This window comes from Salvelinus sp. IW2-2015, linkage group LG20 (genome assembly GCF_002910315.2).
Source record: "Salvelinus sp. IW2-2015 linkage group LG20, ASM291031v2, whole genome shotgun sequence".
NCBI classification, from domain to species: domain Eukaryota; kingdom Metazoa; phylum Chordata; class Actinopteri; order Salmoniformes; family Salmonidae; genus Salvelinus; species Salvelinus sp. IW2-2015.
Window position 1 is genome coordinate 48,701,921 of NC_036860.1, and position 25,245 is coordinate 48,727,165.

The 25,245-nt window shown below is 42.2% G+C and overlaps 1 protein-coding gene across 1 annotated transcript in view; it reads left to right on the plus strand.

Moving 5' to 3' along the window:
* Window positions 1-25,245, plus strand: part of LOC111981407 (nectin-3-like protein) — an 83,463-nt gene extending 58,218 nt beyond the window's left edge. The window contains exons 6-8 of the mRNA XM_024012653.2: window positions 15,263-15,407; window positions 20,336-20,438; window positions 23,694-25,245. Of these exons, the coding sequence (XP_023868421.1) occupies window positions 15,263-15,407; window positions 20,336-20,438; window positions 23,694-23,861 (416 nt within the window). The 3' untranslated portion in view covers window positions 23,862-25,245. The remainder of the gene's footprint in view (window positions 1-15,262; window positions 15,408-20,335; window positions 20,439-23,693) is intronic.

Below are 25,245 nucleotides of genomic sequence, written 5' to 3' on the forward strand. Positions count from 1 at the left end.
ATTTAAGAAAAGAGAATACTCACATGTTCTGCCTCTCTACATATCTCTACATATCTCTCTCTCTCTCTCTCTCTCTCTCTCTCTCTCTCTCTCTCTCTCTCTCTCTACATACTGTAGTTTTCTCTTTCAACGTGCTTTTTCATTTCTCATACAGGAGGTATTTTCCTCTGATTTTGATCCTCATCATGGAAGGTGTGTGGATTGCCTAGCCACTCTGTGGCCATGCCTTCATTCTGAACTAGAGGACAAATCTGTTAACTAGTTCATGTGGGGTTAGGGCTCACAGTTCACTACACATGCACTACTGGGTAGGCCTTGTGGTATTGTTTTGATGGCAAGCCTGCAGCAATTTTCCTTTTTATGTTAATGACTTTGTAAACAAAGGCAGAACTCTTGCTCCTTTTCAGTTCATGATTCTTTAAATGAAATGAAATCATTTTTAGGGAATCTGATTTGACTATTCTTGTTGACATGAGTTTGCCTTCAACCCAAAGTTAGTACAAATGGCAATGTCTGGTATCAGCTTTCTGTGGGGGGGGGGGGTGTATTGGAGGAAGGAAAGAGGGAAAAGTGGACAGTATTTACTTGTTATTCCAGATTTCATTTCTTCTTGGTCTGTGGTTTGGTACCCACAGAAAGGGAAAAGAATGTACAGCTTTCTGGCACATACATGTGTTGCAGTTGCTAAGTGGATATCACGGATACTAATCACAAAACATTATTGTCATTATGTGCTGTTCCACACGTATGTGTGAGTGTATTATTAGTACCAGTGCCAACCTGGTCAATATTGTCACATAGCATTAGATGCTGTCATTGCAGCAGGATGTCATAGGTTAGAACTACTTCTGCAATGTCTGTATCAGTGTGGTGGTCCGTCTCAGATAGCAGGACAGTAATGATAACTAACGAGTTACAACTGAGTATTAGTTGACTTGTTGTATGTCACCTCTTCACACAGAGATGTTCAGCCCTTAATAGAATAAAAACATATTCAACTAGAGGTCCCTTTTCACAGATGGGGGGGGTCTGTATGTTCAGGAGCTACATGCTTTGTGTCAGCACCCTCTTCCTCTCCATTTGTATCTGCTTTTCTACATATAATCTGAAATGCCCATAAAAAATAGAGTAGGATGTATAGACTGTCTATGTTAAAGGCTGTTTAGAAAACAGTGAATGGGCATAATACTTCTACTTCTGTTGTTATTTCAGCTGTGCTACTGTGAAATAAGTAGAGAATCGTTGTTCTGTCTAGTGAGATTTCCTCTGTTACTCACTGCTCTGGGTTCAGTTATGTGACCGGTGCCTTATCCCAGAAGAGCAGTAAAGTAATCAAGTAAAATGTACAGACAGAAGTGCAAGGCCCGTTTGATCCTCTGTTGAGTGAGATGTTTGTTGCCTTTTTCTTTTTTCATTTTTACTATTTTCTTTACAATGTTTTGATTGAGTCGTTCTGTTTTTGTGGCATATCCTCTTTTCTCTATTCTCTGACGATAGCATTATTTTTGCTCGTACAATGAATGACATTTTGCAAAGTTTGAATTGCAAAACACCTGGACAAAGCTGAACTAAGCTAAAACAATGATAATGATCGTATTGTACAGTTCCTATATGGCAGTTTTCTGTCAGAGCAGCGGAGTTAAAGGGATCGATTGGTTTCCTTACCCTGTAAGCAGTCTATGGACATGGTATGACAGAAATCCATGCTTTGGTTTAGATTCAGATCATCTAGAAGTGACTTTGTTGAGCTTCACAATCAATTTGAGATACTTTTGGATGATTTGGACATGATGCGTGAAAAATGCTAATATCGTTCCCATGACTTGAATGGGAGTTGTCCCACAAAATGCTAAAACATTAGCTTGTGGAAACAGTGCCTGGGAAAGCATGGATTTTTGTCATACCTTGTCCATAGACTGCTTACAGGGTAAGGAAACCAATGTGTCATTTGGATGAACTATCCCTTTAAGTGTGCATGGTATATAAGAAAATTAAGTGGGGATTTTTGGACTTTTGGACCAGATGGTTTTGTTTAGTTCTTGTACAAAGTCTGCGAAAATGGAGAGTGGAGCACCCCACCACCTCACCAGGGTCAACCTCCAAACGTATTTCACATTCTCCTTGCAAGCACCTTCCCATTGTGTTCATGCTTGTTTTGTATATAAGAGAAGAGCTACTGTAAGTAAAAAAATATATAATGCAAGAAAACATTTAAAATAATCACATGTTGTATCATCAATGACAACAAGCATTATTTTGTACATATTTTTTTTGAAATACTTTTGTTTTCAATAAAGCACCTTTTTTTCTGTGATTTGCATTTCCTGACTGATCTGAGCTCCTAAACAAGCTTCCTCGGGTAGCTACTGTACTCTCAAAGTGATGATTCTCCTCCCTGTGCTCTTCAAGGTGACGTCATCTTTAGCTCCCTCACTCATCATACAGCCTGTGCTCCGGTGCATCACATGGAGAGTACACACTCGCAGACACAAATCCATAGCATGTTACTGCCACTATCACAAGCCAGCGTTGCAATATGAGATTTCATTTGGTTTTTGCTCTATTTGACTGCTGCCCATCTTTCCCTTCTCCTCCCCTCTCTCTTACTCTGCCTCTCTCCAAATGCTTTCTGTAGAAGTCAGCAGAGATCAAAAAACCCTCTCGTCTTTAGTCTCTTTCCCCTCTCTGGTTCTCTTGTCATCTCTCGCCTGGCTTTGTGACAGAACAGAAATTGCCCCCTGCTCCCCTCTACAGCTTGTCTCCTTTGTGAATTTCCCCTGTGCCTCTCTCCCAGTATCTCACAGCTGGTGAAATCAAATGGTTAGTGTTTATATCTGCCCCTGAGCTCCCCCGCTCTGGGCCATTGACTCTGTCCCCATGGCAACAGTCTTATCTGGAGCTGGTGACAGAGGCGGGCTCCCTCGGCTCCACCGCCTATACCTGCACACCGAGAGAAAAAGAGTGGAGGGGAGAGCAAGGTTAAAGGGGCTGTTGAAGAACATTAGWGAATTGGCCATCAGACATGAAATTGCCAATTATGATAAGCTGCCTGTTGTATAGAAGGGTGGAGAAATCACGTCATTGTGACCTTGGCATTGTGTACAGTGCCTTCAGAAAGTATTCATACCACTTGACTTATTCCACATTTTGTTGTGTTACGGCCTGAATTGTAAATGGACAAAATAAAATGCATTCTCACCAACCTACACACAATACCCCATAATGACAAAGTGAAAACTTTTGCAAATGTATTGAAAATTAAATAAAGAAATACCTCATTAACATAAGTATTCACACCCCTGAGTCAATAGATGTTAGAATCACCTTTGGCAGTGATTACATCTGTGAGTCTTTCTGGGTAAGTCTCTAAGGGACAGATCGAAATGTACAGGGTTGATCCAACTCAAGGTGTCCTAAAATAAAAATGCACCCCCCCTCCCCAAAGTTGCAAATATTTTCACATGACCCTCTTGTACTGTTAAATACATTGCACACCGTCCCCCCTCATATAATTAACTAAAAATAATGTTTACAACCACAAATGACAATTGTAGGGACCCTGTGCTTGTTAACGTGGATATCAACTTTGCCACTTCAGCATGCTTTTGTGGCACAGTCGATGCCACGCAGGACTATGGGCCAGAAGGTTGAAGGTTCTCTGACCACCACAGAAGAGCTCACTTTCCCTGCCTGTTTCATTACACTACGATCAGAGCTGGTTTCAGATAATGATCAGCTAGGCGGAAATCAGGTTTTCAACATTTTAATGCCATATTTATAATTACATAACATATGCAAAAAATTGTCCACCAATGTGTTTCTGTGCCAGTGCACCACACAACCAATAAACAAAGCATAACGACTTCGGTCACTTCAATATCATGGTTGAGTTTTCAACACCCCAATATGTAAATCTCGAGAAACAGAAAATACATCCCTCCCTACCTTGTAGGCTTACCCAGTATCGAAGGCTTGGCTTGACAATCTCCGAATGACATTCAACTTTTTTGTGTTTTGCAACAGATGCCTATTTCCATTCATCAATTGGGCGCTGCACAGTTTGGATTGATTCATTGATTGGTTCTACTTGTCAGTAAATTAACAAATATATATACACAAAGATTTTTTTAGGTGACCAGGATTGCACAATAAATTCAGGGACTTATTTCCATTGTGGTCCTTTAAAAAAAAAAATGTAAATACATATACAATTACATAGATACAGACGCATTACAGAGATAGAGATGAAAAAATGCTCAACCTCCAGATGAGTATGAGGGGGGAGTTAAAGTACAATTCTTACAAGCTTGTTTGGCTGGTAGCTTATTCTTTAGATGTTTGGGGCTGATGGTGAACCATGATATGCAGGCATAATCAAAGTGACACTGGAATAGCGCACTTGCCAGAGTCTTTAGGGTGTCTATAGCAAGGTTTTCATCCAATTGAAGATGTCTTTTCATGTGAATATTCTAAAATCTTCAAAAACAAAGTTTTCTTTAGGAAAATTTGACACCGGAAAACACAAATTTAAATTTACCGGACATTCGAGAAATGTAATGGACATCCATATGCATTCAGATCCAACCTAGCGAAGCCAGCGGCATCAATAAACGAGGGATGTTGGCCAAATGAGCCACATTTACGTGTCCTTAAAAAGAGCCTAGAAACAAATGACAGAAACACTATTCATAGTTTTGATGTGTAGCATATGCAAAACTTTATAGCCTATTTGTTTGGGGGGGGGGGGTTGTATTTGTATATACACTGCTCAAAAAAATAAAGGGAACACTAAAATATTCTTATTAAATACTTCTTTCTTTACATAGCTGAATGTGCTGACAACAAAATCACACAAAAATTATCAATGGAAATCAAATTTATACCCATGGAGGTCTGGATTTGGAGTCACACTCAAAATTAAAGTGGAAAATCACACTACAGGCTGATCCAACTTTGATGTAATGTCCTTAGAACAAGTCAAAATGAGGCTCAGTAGTGTGTATGGCCTCCACGTGCCTGTATGACCTCCCTACAACGCCTGGGCATGCTCCTGATGAGGTGGCGGATGGTCTCCTGAGGGATCTCCTCCCAGACCTGGACTAAAGCATCCGCCAACTCCTGGACAGTCTGTGGTGCAACGTGGCGTTGGTGGATGGAGCGAGACATGATGTCCCAGATGTACTCAATTGGATTCAGGTCTGGGGAACGGGCGGGCCAGTCCATAGCATCAATGCCTTCCTCTTGCGGAACTGCTGACACACTCCAGCCACATGGGTCTAGCATTATCTTGCATTAGTAGGAACCCAGGGCCAACCGCACCAGCATATGGTCTCACAAGGGGTCTGAGGATCTCATCTCGGTACCTAATGGCAGTCAGGCTACCTCTGGCGAGCACATGGAGGGCTGTGCGGCCCCCCAAAGAAATGCCACCCCACACCATGACTGACCCACCGCCTAACCGGTCATGCTGGAGGATGTTGCAGGCAGCAGAACGTTCTCCACGGCGTCTCCAGACTCTGTCACGTCTGTCACATGTGCTCAGTGTGAACCTGCTTTCATCTGTGAAGAGCACAGGGCGCCAGTGGCGAATTTTCCAATCTTGGTGTTCTCTGGCAAATGCCAAACGTCCTGCACGGTGTTGGGCTGTAAGCACAACCCCACCTGTGGACGTCGGGCCCTCATACCACCCTCATGGAGTCTGTTTCTGACCGTTTGAGCAGACACATGCACTTTGTGGCCTGCTGGAGGTCATTTTGCAGGGCTCTGGCAGTGCTCCTCCTTGCACAAAGGCGGAGGTAGCGGTCCTGCTGCTGGGTTGTTGCCCTCCTACGGCCTCCTCCACGTCTCCTGATGTACTGGCCTGTCTCCTGGTAGCGCCTCCATGCTCTGACACTACGCTGACAGACACAGCAAACCTTCTTGCCACAGCTCGCATTGATGTGCCATCCTGGATGAGCTGCACTACCTGAGCCACTTGTGTGGGTTGTAGACTCCGTCTCATGCTACCACTAGAGTGAAAGCACCGCCAGCATTCAAAAGTGACCAAAACATCAGCCAGGAAGCATAGGAACTGAGAAGTGGTCTGTGGTCACCACCTGCAGAACCACTCCTTTATTGGGGGTGTCTTGCTAATTGCTATAATTTCCACCTGTTGTCTATTCCATTTGCACAACAGCATGTGAAATTTATTGTCAATCAGTGTTGCTTCCTAAGTGGACAGTTTGATTTCATAGAAGTGTGATTGACTTGGAGTTACATTGTGTTGTTTAGTGTTCCCTTTATTTTTTTGAGCAGTGTATTATGGATCCCCATTAGCTGCTGCCAAAGCAGCAGCTACCTTTCTGGGGTCCAGCTCATTAAGGCAGTTTATACAATTTTAAAACATTACAACACATTCACAGATTTCACAACACACTGTGTGCTCTGAGGCCCCTACTCCACCACTACCACATATCTACATTACTAAATCCATAGTGCGTATGTTATCGTATGTGTGTGTGTGTGTGTGTATGCATGTGTCTGTGCCAATGTTTTGTTTGCTTCAAAGTCCCCGCTGTTCATAAGGTGTTTTTTAATCTGTTTTTTAAATGTAATTTTACTGCTTGCGTCAGTTACTTGATGTGGAATAGATTTCCATGTAGTCATGGCTCTATGTAGTACTGTGTGCCTCCCATAGTCTGTTCTGGACTTGGGGACTGTGAAGAGACCTCTTTTGGCATGTCTTGTGGGTATGCATGGGTGTCCGAGCTGTGTGCCAGTAGTTTAGACAGACAGCTCGGTGAATTCAACATGCCAATACCTCTCATAAGTAAAAGTAGTGATGAAGTCAATCTCTCCTCACTTTCAGCCAGGAGAGATTGACATGCATATTATTAATATTAGCTCTCTGTGTACATCCAAGGGCCAGCTGTGCTGCCCTGTTCTGAGCCAAATGCAATTTTCCTAAGCCCTTTTTTGTGGCACCTGACCACACGACTGAAAAGTAGTCAAGGTGCGACAAAACTTGGGCCTGTAGGACCTGCCTTGTTTTTTAAAATTTATTTCACCTTTATTTAACCAGGTAGGCAAGTTGAGAACAAGTTCTCATTTACAATTGCGACCTGGAAGATAAAGCAAAGCAGTTCGACACATACAAACACACAGGTTACACATGGAGTAAAACAAACATACAGTCAATAATACAGTAGAAAAATAAGTCTATATACAATGTGAGCAAATGAGGTGAGATAAGGGAGGTAGGTAAAGGCAAAAAAAGGCCATGGTGGCGAAGTAAATACAATATAGCAAGTAAAACACTGGAATGGTAGATTTGCAGTGGAAGAATGTGCAAAGTAGAAATAGAAATAATGGGGTGCAAAGGAGCAAAATAAATAAATCAATACAGTAGGGGATGAGGTAGTTGTTTGGGCTAAATTATAGATGTGCTATGTACAGGTGCAGTAATCTGTGAGCTGCTCTAACAGCTGGTGCTTAAAGCTAATGAGGGAGATAAGTGTTTCCAGTTTCATAGATCTTTGTAGTTCGTTCCAATCATTGGCAGCAGAGAACTGGAAAGAGAGGCGGCCAAAGGAATTGGCTTTGGGGGTGACCAGAGAGATATACCTGCTGGAGCGCGTGCTACAGGTGGGTGCTGCTATGGTGACCAGCGAGCTGAGATAAGGGGGGACTTTACCTAGCAGGGTCTTGTAGATGACCTGGAGCCAGTGGGTTTGGCGACGAGTATGAAGCGAGGGCCAGCCAACGAGAGCGTACAGGTCGCAGTGGTGGGTAGTATATGGGGCTTTGGTGACAAAACGGATGGCACTGTGATAGACTGCATCCAATTTATTGAGTAGGGTATTGGAGGCTATTTTGTAAATGACATCGCCGAAGTCGAGGATCGGTAGGATGGTCAGTTTTACGAGGGTATGCTTGGCAGCATGAGTGAAGGATGCTTTGTTGCGAAATAGGAAGCCAATTCTAGATTTAACTTTGGATTGGAGATGAGATGTTTGATGTGAGTCTGGAAGGAGAGTTTACAGTCTAACCAGACACCTAYGTATTTGTTGTTGTCCACATATTCTAAGTCAGAACCGTCCAGAGTAGTGATGCTGGACGGGCGGGCAGGTGCGGGCAGCTATCGGGTGAAGAGCATGCATTTAGTTTTACTTGTATTTAACTTTTTAGGGATAGGGGGCAGCATTTTCACTTTGGATGAATAGAGTGCCCAAATTGAACTGCCTCCTTCCTACTCTGTCCCAGATGCTAATATATGCATATTATTATTATTATTATTTGGATAGAAAACACTCTGAAGTTTCTAAAACTGTTTGAATTATGTCTGTGAGTATAACAGAACTCATATGGCAGGCAAACCTCCAAACCGGAAGTGGAAATTCTGAGGCTGGTTGATGTTCAACTCATCGCCTATTCAAATCCCAGGAAGATATGGATTTGTTTGCACTTCCTACGCCTTCCATTAGATGTCAACAGTCTGTAGAACGTTGTATGAAGTTTATACTGTGTTGTGGGGTCGGATGAGAGGGGAATGAGTCAGTGGTCTGGCAGATTGCCAGTTCCTGGTCATGCGCATTCCACATGATATCGCCTTGCGTTCCATAACTTCTACAGACACGAAGGAATGCTCCGGTTGGAACGTTATTGGATATATATGATAACAACATCCTGATGATTGATTCTCTACTTAGTTTGACAAGTTTATTCGACCTGTGATATAACTTTTTGAAGTTTTCATCCGACGTTATGCGGGACTTGCACGAGCGTTTGGAAATGTGTACTAAACGCGCTAGCAAAAGTAGCTACTTGGACATAAATATTTGAGCCAGTAAAGGGGGCTTTACTATTCTTGGGTAACGGAATGACTTTAGCTTCCCTCCAGGCTTGAGGGCACACTGTAACGAACGTCGTCGGGAGAAGGAGAAGAGGACCAAGGTGCAGCGTGGTAAGTGTTCATATTTTTTATCAATAAACTGAACACTGAACAAAACAACAAAAGARGACAAACGAACAGTTCTGTAAGGTGACGACACACACTAAACAGAAAATAACCACCCACAACCAAAGTGGGAAAACAGGCTACCTAAGTATGGTTCTCAATCAGAGACAACGATTGACAGCTGCCTCTGATTGGGAACCATACCAGGCCAAACACATAGAAATAGAAAACTTAGACATACAAACATAGAATGCCCACCCACATCACACCCTGACCAAACAAAAAATAGAAACATACAAAGCAATCTATGGTCAGGGCGTGACACACACGCTCTCTAGTAGGCTTAAATTGAAGATGTGGCAAATTGGAGTGGCAATATCGTCTGCTATTATCCTCAGTAAATTTTCATCTAGATTGTCAGATCCTGGTGGCTTGTCATTGTTGATAGACAACAATATTTTTTTCACCTCTTCCACACTGACTTTACGGAATTCAAAAGTACAATTCTTGTCTTTTATAATTTGGTCCGATATACTTGGAAGTGTAGTGTCAGCGTTTGTTGCTGGCATGTCATCCCTAAGTTTGCTTATCTTGCCAATGAAAAAGTCATTAAAGTAGTTTGCAATATCAGTGGGCTTTGTGATGAATGAGCCATCTGATTCAATAAATGAAGGAGCCGAGTAGGCTTTTTTCCCCAAAATGTAATTTAAGGTGCCCCAGGGCTTTTTACTATTATTATTTATATAATTTATCTTTGTTTCATAGTGTAGTTTGTTTTTATTTAGTTTAGTCACATGATTTCTTAATTTGCAGTACGTTTGCCAATCAGTTGGGCTGCCAGACTTAATTGCCATACCTTTTGCTTCATCCCGCTCAACCATACAATTTTTAAATTCCTCATCAATCCAAGGGGATTTAACAGTTTTTACAGTTATTTTCTTAATGGGTGCGTGCTTATTAGTAACTGGAGTAAGTAGTTTCATAAATGCGTCAAGTGCAGCGTCTGGTTGCGCCTCATTACACACCACAGACCAGCAAATATTCTTTACATCATCAACATATGAATCACTACAAAACATCTTGTGTGACCTCTTATACACTATTTTAGGCCCAGCCTTTGGAAATGTCGTTTTCCTAGATATGGCTATTATATTGTGATCACTACATCCTATGGATTTGGATACTGCTTTAAAGCAAATTTCTGCAGCGTTAGCAAAAATGTGATCAATACATGTTGATGATTTAATTCCTGTGCTGTTCGTAACTACCCTCGTAGGTTGACTGACAACCTGATCCAGGTTGCAGGCACTGGTTACAGTTTGAAGTTTTTTCCTGAGTGGGCAGCTTGATGATAGCCAGTCAATATTTAAATCACCAAGAAAATACAGTTGAAGTCGGAAGTTTACATGCACCTTAGCCAAATAAATTTAAACTCAGTTTTTCACAATCCCTGACATTTAATTCAAATAAAAATTCCCTGTCTTAGGTCAGTTAGGATCACCACTTTGTTTTAAGAACGTGAAATGGCAGAATAATAGCAGAGAGAATGATTTATTTCAGCTTTTATTGCTTTCATCACATTCCCAGTGGGACAGAAGTTTACATACACTCAATTAGTATTTGGTAGCATTGCCTTTAAATCGTTTAACTTGGGTCAAACGTTTCGGGTAGCCTTCCACAAGCTTCCCACAATGAGTTGGGTGAATTTTGGCCCATTCCTCCTGACAGAGCTGGTGTCACTGAGTCAGGTTTGTAGGACTCCTTGTTCGCACACACTTTTTCAGTTCTGCCCACAAATGTTCTATAGGATTGATCACAAAGCCAGGAAAAGCAGCCAACAACTCCTTCAAGACTGTTAGAAAAGTATTCCAGGTGAAGCTGGTTGAGAGAATGCCAAGAGTATGCAAAGCTGTCATAAAGGCAAAGGGTGGCTACTTTTGAAGAATCTAAAATATAAAATATATTTTGATTTGTTTAACACTTTTTTGGTTACTACATGATTCCATATGTGTTATTTCATAGTTTTGATGTCTTCACTATTATTGTACAATGTAAAAAATAGTAAAAATAAAGAAAAACCCTTGAACGAGTTGGTGTGTCCAAACTTTTGACTGGTACTGTAAATATATAACCTATATAAAGGAAGAGAAGCTTCAGCCTAGCCCCAGAGAGATAGAGATATGCCGGTGGCATGCTACAACACCAACATGCATTTTCTTTACTACTGCATCTGCTATAGAGATATAGACGTACAGAAGGAGGGTAATTCGTACATTTTCGATCCAAATATTTTGTATAAAGATGAGCATTATATTGTTTGACCATAGTAGTAACTGGTAGGCCAGGGAGCCTCCCGAGTGGCGCAGTATTCTAAGGCACTGCATCGCAGTTGCTAGCTGTGCCACTAGAGATCCTGGTTCAAGTCCAGGCTCTGTTGCAGCAGGCCGTGACTGGGAGACCCCGAGGAGGGTTTGGCTGGCAAGGATGTCCTTGTCCCATCGGGCTCTAGTGACTTCTGTGGCAGGCCGGGCGCATGCTCGCTGACACGGTCGCCAGGTGTACGTTGTTTCCTCTGACACATTGGTGCAGCTGGCTTCTGGGTTAAGTGGGCAGTGCGGCTTGGTTGGGTTGTATTTTGGACGCATGGCTCTCGACGTTCACCTCTCCCGAGTCCGTTCGGGAGTTGCAGCGATGAGACAAGACTCTAACTACCAATTGGATACCACGAAATTGAGGAGAAAAAAGGAGTAAAAGTACAAAATAATTCAACTCTGGTAGACCTGAAACAGTCTTCGCCTCTACTTCAACTGTCGGAATCAGTTGGAACGCCAGGGCGCACTGCCTTCATTTCATAGGCCTGCGGTAGCTAAAGCTTAATAATAGCCACACCATAGCAAACTTTCAGAAACGTTTCTTAACTTTAATAGGCTAGTATCAAAAGTAATTCAAGCCATTTTTTATAGGGAAAATAAGAGCTGAAGAGCACATGTAAACCAGGGGGCAGTTGCCTTGGGGGGCAGAGCCTTGTACCCCCCCAAAAAACACACGACCCTCCCCAAAGCAAAAAAAGTTTGACAAGTCTCCTCTATTTTGGACTACCCCTCCCCCCAGTCAATTTCGATCTGTCCTTAATAGCTTTGCACTGGATTGTACAATATTTGCATATAATTCTTTTTACCGTTCTTCAAGTTCTGTCAAGTTGGTTGTTGATCATTGATAAACAGTCATTTTCAAGTCTTGCCATAGATTTTCAAGCCAATTTAAGTCAAAACCACCGTGGTAACTAATTCCAGTGTATATTTGGCCTTGTGTTTTAGGTTATTGTCCTGCTGAAAGGTGAATTTATCTCTCAGTGTCTGTTGGAAAGGAGACTGAACCAGGTTTTCCTATAGGATTTTGCCTGTGCTTAGCTCTATTCTGTTTATTTTTATCCTGAAAAAACTCCCTAGTCCTTTCCGATAACAAGCATACCCATAACATGATGTAGCCATCACCATGCTTGAAAATATGAAGACTGGTACTCAGTGATGTATTGTGCTGGATTTGCCACAAACATAACGCTTTGTATTCAGAACATGAAGTGAATTACTTTGCCACATTTGTTGCAGTTTTACTTTAGTGCCTTATTGCAAACAAGAATATTTTTTATTCTGTGCAGTCTTCCTTCTTTTCACTCTGTCAATTAGGTTAGTATTGTGGACTACAATGTTGTTGATCCACCCTCAGTTTTCTCCTGTCACAGCCATTCAACTCTGTAACTGTTTTAAAGTCACCTTTGGCCTCATGGTGAAATCCCTGAGCAGTTTCCTTCCTCTCCGGCAGCTGAGTTAGGAAGGACGCCTTTGTCTTTGTAGTGACTGGGTGTATTGATACACCATCCAAAGTGTAATTAATAACTTCACCATGCTCAAAGGGATATTCAATGTCTTCAATAGGTGCCCTTCTTTGTGAGGCGTTGGAAAAACTCCCTGGTCTTTGTGGTTGAATCTGTGTTTGAAATTCACTGTTTGACTGAGGGACCTTAGAGATAATTGTATGTGTGGGGTACAGAGATGAGATAGTCATTCAAAAATCATGCTAACCACTATTATTGCACACAGAGTTTATGCAGCTTATTACAGTATGTGACTTGTTAAGCACATGTATACTTCTGAACTTATGTAGGCTTGCCATAACAAAGSGGGTTGAATACTTACTTATTGACTAAAGACATTTCAGCTTTTTGGTTTTATTAATTAGTCAAAAATTCTAAAAGTATAATTCCACTTTGTCATAATGGGGTATTGTGTATAGGCCAGTGACAAAAAAATCTAAATTGAAATTCAAGCTGTAACCCAACTAAATGTAGAAAAAGTCAAGGGGTGTGAATACTTTCTGAAGGCACTGTATGTCATCACGACACAGCTTTTCCAGAAACTCGTATTCTTTTTTATCTTGTCATGTGTGCTCCCTCTCCGGCCTCTAGGTCACCAGGCTGCTCGTTATGGCGCACACCTGTCACCATCGTTACGCGCATTATGACACTCACCTGGACTCCATCACCTCCTTGATTACCTGCCTTATATATGTCACTCCCTTTGGTTCCTTCCCCAGGTGTTATTGTTTCTGTTTCATGTCTGTGCGTTGTACGTGTTTCTTATTTTGTATTATGTTGTGTTTATTTATTAATACAGTCAATCCCTGAACTTGATTCCCGACTCTCAGCGTGCAACGTTATAGATCTGCTCTTCTTTCAGTAGTTAGTCTATGAAAGTTGGTCTCATTCACCTTGGCCTAATACTATAGTCCTGACCGGAATGTTAATTTAACACCAGCTCTCCAACAGTAATGAGTTTCAGTCTGTTATGCTTGAATTGCATTGAAACCCACAATTAACACATATATTCAATGATTTGTCTTATCTATCACCTTCAGCAGACATGAAGAGATTCTAGGGATACTTTACAAACCAGATTCGACAACCCACAGTGCAGACAGCAGGGTAGGGCACATTCTAAATTAATGTGAAAATATTTAATTTAGGAATCAGTTCTTAAATAAAGATTGAGCTCGACTGTAACAAACAGAGTAGTGGGGACCACCAGGACTGTGCCCCACTGTGCTGCTAGCTGGTATCTGATAGGGACAGATGCTTGAGAGGGTGACAGACCATGACCACCCACACTCTTCCTGTCCCGCCTCCTCGTTCCATCTGACCCGCCCTCTATATGAGCATCTGCTCCCTTGTGGCTAGCTGTTGTCCCAGTAACCACGTGACCATTGACCTTACTTGTGGTGATTTTAGGGTGGGTGACTGTCTCAGGGGGCATCCTCTGACCCCTCCCACCCTCAGTTTGACCTCTATAGGTCAGTGAGGTGTGTTCAGTCACCTCTGAGGTTTAGAGTCGCCCTGACCTAAACTGGGTTAGGAGCGGGATTCGGTCGTAAACTTCTGCTTCCTTCTGACCTTTCCGGGTCAGTTTGTAGTTTTGGAATGCATTGCCAGGATGGAGTTTTATAACCATGGCGGTTCTTGTCTCTTTCACTATCTGATCCTCCTAAAGGTGTTGGTCATGGAAAAGTTAAACATGGACATCCACACACCCAACAACACACTCCTCTCACCTACAGACCTCACACCTGTCTCCGGCACCACCACCCCACTAAGCTCATAGGAGCTCTCTCTCTCTCTCCCTCCTCTCAGCCCTATCAGCCCTCTTTCATGCCACTAACTAATAAGCAACCACACTGTTATGTTCAACCGTGCCCCATAAAAGTTGTGTGTATGCCACTAGGTTGTATAAGTGCCCTCCCCACCTCACTGGCCACAGGCCAGGGTTCTGTGAATTTAATTAATCTTAATTAATCATAATTATTGCTAATCCCCTCTCTGGACCCCCAACATGGATAACGAGCATTTAATCTAACAGAGTTAACAGAGAGAGGTTGCCAAGCCACCTTACATGCACAGGATCAGGGAGAAAGACTGATAGAGAAAGATGGAGGTTGAAGTGAAATGTGAATGAGGCCAAGTGAAGTATTGGAGACCTGCAGGGGAGCCTTCAGCAGGAGCAGCATAGAGCTCCTAATTACACTGTTACTGTAGTTAGTACTGCTGGGAGACAGAGCAAGTAACGTGCCTGCAGCACACAACACACTCTCTCGCTCTCGCTCTCACACACACATCACACACAGACATCACACATAGCCTCTTAAACCTACATTTACACTCTTAGAATGTTCCTGGATTTGTATATTCTGACTTATTTCTGCATGATATCCACACTGCTCTATTACGTGGTGTTGTGTCTGTGCTGTTTCATATCATCCGTCTGTGTTCTTTTCCAGACCAGTCTCAGGAACAGAGGTACACCTCCATTGCCGTGGCGGGGGCAGTGATGGGGGCGGTCCTCGCCCTCTTCCTCATTGCCGTCTTCACCATCATCATCCTCACCGCACGGAAGACCTCGCCCCCAGCGTACATAGACAAAGTGTGAGTTAAAGTCACCGTATACTACGGCAGTAGCTAATCAATTAAGCCATGAGTTATATCATCAACTGATATGTTTTGTGACTGTATAATATCAGCGTACAGTCCAACTCAAATCCAAAGGGCTTTCCTACACACTGCGTTTTGTGTCATTCCACTGCAGTGTACCATAAAATGGAGTCTGGTGCAGGGAAGTAAAGAGGTGGTGGTATAAAGTTGAGGGGTGACAGGTAATTGCAGTCTTGGCAGGAGTTCCTTGTCTTGTTTAGCTGAGTAAGTTTCTATTGCTAGACCTGTGCTCATGTTAACGTTGGGGCAAGGAGAAGGAAGGAACTTTTAGATTAAATTATTTACAGTACATGAGAGTTGGGTCACTCCCTGCACAAGAGTTCTGAGACTGGCATCAGACCACGTGTGTGTAGGTGGATTCTAGTGATTAAGTTGATTCTAGTGATTAAGTGGATTCTAGTGATTAAATTGATTCTAGTGATTAAGTGGATTCTAGTGATTAAGTGGATTCTAGTGATTAAGTGGATTCTAGTCATTTGGAAGCCACAAAAGAAGTGGCTGGTATAATATTTAAACTCATATCTGTGTATCCTCCTGTCCTACTTTTAGGATGAGGTTTTATGTCAGACACACACAAATACACACATTTCCCAATACAGGATGTGAAGCAAAACAATAGCATGTTTTTCTCATTGGTATATCCTCCTATTACAGCATAGATATGGAGATCTATCCGGCATCTCTATCCCCACAGGGATTACATAATCTATGTTTCCCTTTTGTTCATGAAAGGCCTCCTCAATCCCACACATCCCCTGTCTGTCTGCATTTCCTCACCATCCATTCACAGATTCAGTTTCTGACACCCGGGACGAGCTGGCCAATCAGCCGCTCCCATTCCATAGAAGTGGGCGGCCCCTAGCGGAGCATCACTCCCAGATTATGTTCTTCATGAGGGAGACAGAGAGAAATACAGTGAGCTGAGGAGGATGTGTCTGATGTGGGAACAATCAGTCTGTGGTGCTACAGCCTTTATTAACGTACATTGCACACTGTTAAACACTGCATGCAGGGGAGGGTTCAACTACAATACAGAGTAATGTACATTAATTAATACATTAATGTACAATACAGTACATTAGTGTACATGACATTAGAGAGAATGGGAGTTGTTGGGCAGTTCTGCTAAAAGGCTCTCATTCATCTGTCATGGTAGCAGTTTAGGATAAAGCCTATGGAGACTCTCCCAGCTAGCGGGAGGTGGGGTTGTTTGGATCTTTCAGGTTGAAAGCATTTGTGTGTGTGTGTGTGTGTGTGTGTGTGTGTGTGGTGTGTGTGTGTGTGTGTGGTTGTGTGTGTGTGTGTGTGTGTGTGTGTGTGTGTGTGTGTGTGTGTGTGTGTTGTGTGTGTGTGTGTGTGTGTGTGTGTGTGTGTGTGTGTGTGTGTGTGTGTGTGTGTGTGTGTGTGTGTGTGTGTGTGTGTGTGTGTGTGTGTGTGTGTGTTCTCTCACACTCATACACCTTAGCACATACACCTTTACACACTTAAACTCAGTTTTTCACAATTCTGACATTTAATCCGAGTAAAAATTCCCTGTCTTAGGTCAGTTAGGATCACCACTTTATTTTAAGAATGTGAAATGTCAGAATAATAGTAGAGAGAATGATTTATTTCAGCTTTTTATTTTCTTCATCACATTCCCAGTGGGTCAGAAGTTTACATACACTCAATTAGTATTTGGTAGCATTGCCTTAAATTGCTTAACTTGGGTCCGTTTTGGGTAGCTTTCCACAAGCTTCCCACAATAAATTGGGTGAATTTTGGCCCATTCCTCCTGACAGAGCTGGTGTAACTGAATCAGGTTTGTAGGCTCCTTGCTCGCACACGCTTTTTCAGTTCTGCCGACAAATTTTCTATAGGATTGAGGTCAGGGCTTTGTGATGGCCACTCCAATACCTTGACTTTGTTGTCCTTAAGCCATTTTGCAACAACTTTGGAAGTATGCTTGGGGTCATTGTCCATTTTGGAAAACCCATTTGCGACCAAGCTTTAACTTCCTAACTGATGTCTTGAGATGTTGCTTCAATATATCCACATACTTTTCCTGCCTCATGATGCCATCTATTTTGTGAAGTGCACCAGTCCTCCGGCAGCAAAGCACACCCACAACATGATGCTGCAATCCCCGTGCTTCACTGTTAGGATGGTGTTCTTTGGCTTGCAAGCCTCCCCCTTTTTCCTCCAAACATAACGATGGTCATTACGGCCAAACAGTTCTATTTTTGTTTCATCAGACCAGAGGACATTTCTCCAAAAAGTACGATCTTTGTCCCCATGTGCAGTTGCAAACCGTAGTCTGGCTTTTTTATGGCGGTTTTGGAGCAGTGGCTACTTCCTTGCTGAGTAGCCTTTCAGGTTATGTCGATATAGGACTCGTTGTACTGTGGATATAGATACTTTTGTACCTGTTCCTCCAGCATCTTCACAAGGTCCATTGGTGTTGTTCTGGGATTGATTTGCACTTTTCACACCAAAGTACGTTCATCTCTAGGAGACAGAACGCGTCTCCTTCCTGAGCGGTATGATGGCTGCGTGGTCCCATGGTGTTTATACTTGCGTACTATTGTTTGACAGATGAACGTGGTACCTACAGGCGTTTGGAAATTGCTCCCAAGGATGAACCAGACTTGTGGAGGTCTACAATTTCTGATTGTACAATTTCTTGGCTGATTTCTTTTGATTTGACCATTTTCCCACTGTGTTTGAAGGTAGGCCTTGAAATACATCCACAGGTACACCTCCAATTGACTCAAATTATGTCAATTAGCCTATCATAAGCTTGCAAAATGTTCTGGAATTTTGCAAGCTGTTTAAAGGCACAGTCAACTTAGTTTATGTAAACTTCTGACCCACTGGAATTGTGATACAATTAATTATAAGTGAAATAATCTGTCTGTAAACAACTGTTGGAAAAATTACTTGTGTCATGCACAAAGTAGATGTCCTAACCGACTTGCCAAAACTATAGTTTGTTAACAAGAAATTTGTGGAGTGGTTGAAAAATGAGTTTTAATGACTCTAACCTAAGTGTATGTAAACTTCAGACTTCAACTGTATGTATGCTTGACTCTTACTCACCCAAACCCTATCCCTACATTCTAGCAGTTTCTGATTAAGAGCACTAGTTTAATGCTGGTAATAATGGTGATAATAAGCCTAGATTGTTTCATTAGTTTCGCCATTGATCCAAGGTGTTATTTAACCATTATGATAGTAGTCTGATCGCTTTGTTAAATCTCAACTCTGGCTCTTTCTCTGGAGTTTCACATTTGGATTCTACAGCCGTTTGTCCCCACGGCCTTGGAGCTGGTGAGTGTGAGAGCAGATTCTCAGTCTGACTGTTGGAGAAGACTCTAATACATCCAGTCTGGCCAAAAGAAACATGACCCTGATCTGAAACCCAGTATTGAACAGCTGTGTGCGAATGGAAAATATTTATTTCCGTCCCTGCATGCGTGTGTGTGTGCCACATAGCTCTACTACTCAAACACACGCACGCGCACACGACACACAACACACCACACATTCAATAAAACACTCATACACCAGACACACACACAGATAGACGACACAATCAAACGGTTGTTATACCCACACACACATCCAAGCACAGTACATGCTGTATCTCCACACACTCAACAACCATAGTCACACACACACACCAACACACACACACACACACACACAACACACACACACACACATCAGCAACACAAGACACACAGACACACAGACTCAGGTCCAGACGGGTGTGTCTACTCTACTCTGGGCCTTCATGGTGTGTGTCTGATGCAACAAAAAAAAAGGCGGTCGTCCTGAGTGTAACCCTGGCTGTGTCCCCCTGAGGGCGTCCCTATTGACCCTGTGGGCCCGGCTGAATGGTTCCAGGCCTCATCCCTCTCTGTCATCACACACACATTAAAGCCCAGGTCTTCTTCTAATGGATCCGGTGCAGTCTACTGTCACACAGGCTACTGTGGGAAACACACGCAAGTTCATTAACTATACATCAACCATGTCTTCTCTCTAGGTCTCATCCAAGTAGCAGAGAAGGAGCTGGAGTCCTAGGAGCAAGGCAGTGATAAGGGATGCACTTTAGGGTGATCAATCTTTTTAGAAATCAATGATTATGACGAGAGGTAATAAATGACCACAGGTCCAAGTGTATATGTTTTTGATCAGTGGGGGAAGGTTGCAAAAATGAACTATGAACTCAAGCTGCTTTCCAATTCTCTGGAGTGTGAGCGTCATCACTACAATAATAGGAAGTACATCCACAGCCTAATATTACATGTCCCTGTTTGTATGACCTGGGTGAAGGACAACAATTTGGAGTTAGAGCAAGAGAGATGATACTACAGCTCTCCAAAACAGGAGGAAAGTGTAGAGGAAAGAGCTGACAGTGTAGTGGAGTGAAGATGCTGTGATGGTTGTGTGAGGCGAAGTAGGAGGATGGTTTTTACAACTAGTGTTTAGAATAGGATCCATTGGAGGGGAGTTGGTCAGTGTTTTGCTGGTGGAGGGGGATTGATGTTGAGGGGAACTTGAGTGGGGTTTGAAGGATGTGGGAGGAGATTAGGTTGATTGGCAAGCCAAGCGTGAGGTGAGCCTTGARTAGGGATGGATGTTAACCTAATCCTTCTATTTAACCCGGCTTAGTGCCTGTCAATTCTAGCCTGGAATTGATTTAATTCACAGTGGAAACCGTTCCTAACAATTTAATTAATCTGGTCCAACCACTTTGCAATTACCTGGTTTGCCATCTCACAATAATATGTCTTACGGTGTGAGTTTTAGTCACTGTCTGCTTACATTTTAAGAGTGACAACAAATGTTTTTTATTTTCTCCTGTCTCCCTGCAGGATTGATCTACCTCCAACACACAAGCCGCCTCCTCCATACACAGAGAGACCCCCAGCCATCCCTCTGGCTGTCCATGCACCACAGGTGGCCTCCCTGTCACAGGTAAACACTGCACTGTACTATTATTGAACACCGCCCTCTGCAACTAGATCCTGGATTTCCTGAAGGGCCAACCCCAGGTGGTGAGGGTAGGCAAAATCACCTCCGCCACGCTGACCCTCAACATGGGGGCCCCACAGGGGTGTGTACTAAATCCCCTCCTGTACTCCCTGTTCACCCACAACTGCGTGGCCAAACACGACTCCAACACCATCATCAAGATTGCTGACGACGGTATTAGGCCTGATCACTGGCAACGATGAGACAGCCTACAGGGAGGAGGTCAGTGGTCTGGCAGTGTGGTGCCGAGACAACAACCCATCCCTCAACGTCAGTAAGACCAAGGAGCTGATCGTGGACTACAGGAAACGGAGTGGCGAGCATACCCCCATCCACATCGACAGGGCTGCAATGCAGAGGGTCGAGAGCTTCATGTTCCTCAGGGTCTAAATCAATAAGGACTTAAATTGGTCCACTCACACGCGCACAGTCGTGTAAAAGGCGTGACAGCGCCTCTTCCCCCCAGGAAGTGATAAAGGTTTGGTATGGGCCCTCAAATACTTAAAAAGTTATGCAGCTGCACCATTAAGAGCATCATGACTGGCTGCATCACTGCTTGGAATGACAACTGCACCGCCCTCAATTGCATGGCGCTACAGAGGGTGGTGCAGACAGCCCAGTACATCACTGGGGTCGAGCTCCCTGCCATCAAGGACCTCTATATCAGAAAGGAAGGCCCGTACAATTGTTAAATACTCCAGCCACCCAAGCCATAGACTGTTTTCTCTGCTTCTGCTCGACAAGCGGTACCGGTGCATCAAGTCTGACACCAACAGGCTTCTGAACAGTTTCTATCCCCAAACCATAAGACTGCTAAATAGCTAAAATAATGGCTACACAGACTATCTGAGTTGACCCTTGTATTTTATTTGTTATTTTTGCACTGTCTCTATGCACACTCACAGGACTCTACACACTCACGCACACTAACACTCCAACACACACATAACATGCACACACATTTATACTGACTCTACACACATACACACATGCTCACATACAATCATAATTTATGCTGCTGCTTCTCTGTTTATCATATATCCTGATGCGTAGTCACCTTACCCTATACATGCAGTATTTATCTCTATCACTCCAATATTCCTGCACATTGTAAATTATGGTATTGGAACTGACCCTGTATATAGCTTGTTACTTAATCTTTATTTCTTGTGTGTTTTTGCTCTTATGTTATTTTTAGTACTACATTGATATTGATTACTGCATTGTTTGGTTTGGAACTTGCAAGAAAGGCATTTCACTGTACTTGTGCCCGTGACATTAAAACTATACACTTTATTATGTGTAGGGTTGCAGGTGGTGCTAGGGTTAGGGCTACATCTGGGGTTAGGGTTGTGGTTAAGGGTTAAGGTTGAGCAGTGATGTAGACATGAAGCTAGGGTTAGGTTAGGGTTGTTGCACTACACCACACTGCTCCTAACAGCCCTCATGAAAAAATACTACAGTTTACTATAGAATATTATAGTACTTAGAATTCTGTAGTAAACTGTAGTGAAATGTAGTATACTGGAAAATACTATACTCCACACTATAGTATCCCTTGATCATGTGTAGTACTTACAGAACTATATCATTTTGTAGTATACTGTAGAATACTAGCTATACTACTCGTAAAGAATGATCAACGATGGGCTATGTATTCTATAGAAAATAATGAACAACGCGGAAGGTGTGTTCCAAGAACACACGCAAGCGCTGAAATGTGTTCAACATCCACTGAAGTAGCTAGCAAGTTTACTAGATAGCTACAGTAGTTGCCATGGTAACCAAGCAAACATACTTGCTAGTTTAGCCTACCAAACCATCATTCCTAGCTTGCTATTATGAAAATCGAATTCAACAATACCAATACTGTTTTCAATTCGACTTTTGCTTTCAAAAGCAGGTCAAACAAAACTTGTAAAAATGTTCTGTAGCCATTGAATTCTACCGTGCACATATACTGTGTGTTATTGGGAAATAATGCACACTCTAGAATTCCCTTCAAGCCAATCAGAAAGGAGTATTCAACAATGCCATGGTATAAACTGTATTATAAACTGGGTGGTTCGAGTCCTGAATGCTGATTGGCTGACAGCCGTATACCACGGGTATGACAAAACATGTATTTTTACTGCTCTAATTACATTGGTAACCAGTTTATAATAGCAATAAGGCACCTTGGGGGTTTGTGGTATAAGGTCAATATACCATGGCTAAGGGCTGTATCCAGGCACTCCCCTTTGCGTCGTGCTTAAGAACAGCAGTTAGCCGTGGTATATTGGCCATATACCACACCCCATCATGCCTTATTGCTTAAGTATCCCCCTCGATCGTGTAATGCTTACATAGAATGTTGTAGTATACTGTAGAATAGCATTGTAAATACTACAGTAATGTCCGCAAAAACACTACATTGTTGGCAAAAGACTACAGTCTTTTTACTATAGTAATACTACATTATTTAATTTTCATATACCCCACCCATTCCCATCCCCCATATCCCAATTTGTGCCACCCATGACTGAGAATAGACCATATGTATAGACCATATGCTGTATTGTGTTCCATACATGTTATAGAAAACAGCAGTAGCTCTGAACTATCCAGACTCCAGTCCTTCCTACCWACAGGTTATGGAAAATTTGCTCTTTTAGTATTTGTCAAGTAAGTTTCCTCAAGCCCACACTTCTATGCCAAATTTTTTTATGAGTAATTACTACAATATACTACTATCATGTCTGCAAAACACTACAGTAAATACTACAGTATACTACAGTTATGTCTGAAAATAACACTACAAGAATATTTACATTTTAGTAATTTGTCAGATGCACACAGACAAGAATACTATTGAAACCACACACTAGTAAGGTTTCTTTTCTCCCTGTTTTTAAATGAATATCTGTGTATGTAGAGCTTGGGTCTAGTATTTCCAACAATGGCTGCTGTCTGTTTGGACTACTGGGAGAACAGTCATTTCCATCCAATTAGCATCTCTCGTTTGTGAGCCCCTCTCTACTGATTCAGTGCCAACCTAAACAACATCCTTTTCAACTCACACATCTTTGATATTATTTTTTAGCTGCATATATTTAGGATTGAAATGGAAAGTTTTTTTAATTTCTGGAATATGATATGTTTATTGTATATCAACAGCGAGTGAGAGTGTCATCCCGTCCTCTTTGTTGTGTGTTGCAGGCTCGCAGGGCTGATCGACGGTTTGAGATGGCAGAGAGAACACCCACCACGCTCGCGCACCAGGAACCCCGAAGCCCCTCCCACCAGCCACTGTCTTATCAGGAATGGGTGTGTCACCAGCATGGGACGGACCGCATCTACATCAACCACCGGGAAAACTATGTGTGACAGACACATCTTGAGCCCTTCTATGGACCCGTCAATCAATCACTCAACCCGTCCCCACCCAACGCCATGCATGGTCACAGAGGCCATCCTTTACAATGTGAAGAACACAGGCAAAGAAACAGCTCATGATTTGACCAAGCCTTCACAGATGTGTCTTCTCCACATTTAAACCCATTTGAGAGCAGCAGTTATCAGCTGTAAGAAACAAGACTAATGAGGCCGAAGCATAAACTGCTGAGTTTCTCGAAGGAACACATCCATACACCCCCTCCACTCCACTACCATAAACCACCACACACCTTTTCTGTTCCCAACCACATTAATAAATAGAGCATAACAGTAGGGGGAATGGGAGGAAACCGACTTGGTACAGTACGACAAAATAGCTATTTAAAACAACGCACTAATCTCTGTTGTGTACTATATATGAGTGGAATAATATGAAAACACCATACTAATCTTTAACATGTATAGGAGTGAAATAAGTTACTATGTCACTGTAGCTATAGTGATATTGTAATTATGTGATAATCCTGTACTGTACTGACTATGACTGAGATATGTGGTAGCTATCTTAAGATGAATGCACTAACTGTAAGTCACTCTTGATAAGAGCGTCTGCTAAACTACTAAAATAAATGTAATAATTATTTATATAATTGTGGTATTAAATATCAGACATATCTCAAATTGGTTCTGGTAAACACGCAGCCAATTTAGTAGGATTCTAACTTTCTGGTATAAGAACAAAGATGGCAACATTGTCTGAAGCAGGTTTTCCCAAACTCGGTCCTGGGACCCCCTGGGTGCACGTTTCGTTTTCTGCCCTAGCGCTACACAGGTGATTTAGATAATCAACTTGTCATCAAGCTCTGATGATTTTAATTAGCTGTATAGTGCTAGGGGAAAATAACTAAAAGTGCACCCAGGGCGGGCCCCAGTACTGAGTTTGGAAAATCCTGGTCTGAAGGACCAGGCACCAGTGTTACATCAGGATCAAGTATTTCATTGAGTAGGCTATATCAGATAGTAACATATAATGTAAATTCGCTGTATTCAAATGTTCAAAACTAAAATGTTCAGAAAAGATAAATGTGGTGTAGTTCTAGTGTTTTGAGAAGTCAACTGAATCATATAAAATATTTACTTCCGCACATGAAATTTAAACATGAATCGTTCTTTGGTCAGTGAGAAAATCATATTTTGTTTTTTTCATTGCAAGTTTGTAGTTTTTGAAATTTTCTTGTGCCATGTTAATATTTGAAGGGGGATTCTTTCCACTAGATATGATCAGTTTTTTTTATTGTAATTCTTCCATTGTGACTAGTTAAATATATGCAGTGTTTTCTTATTTTTTTTTATATTAAACATTATGTTTATTACA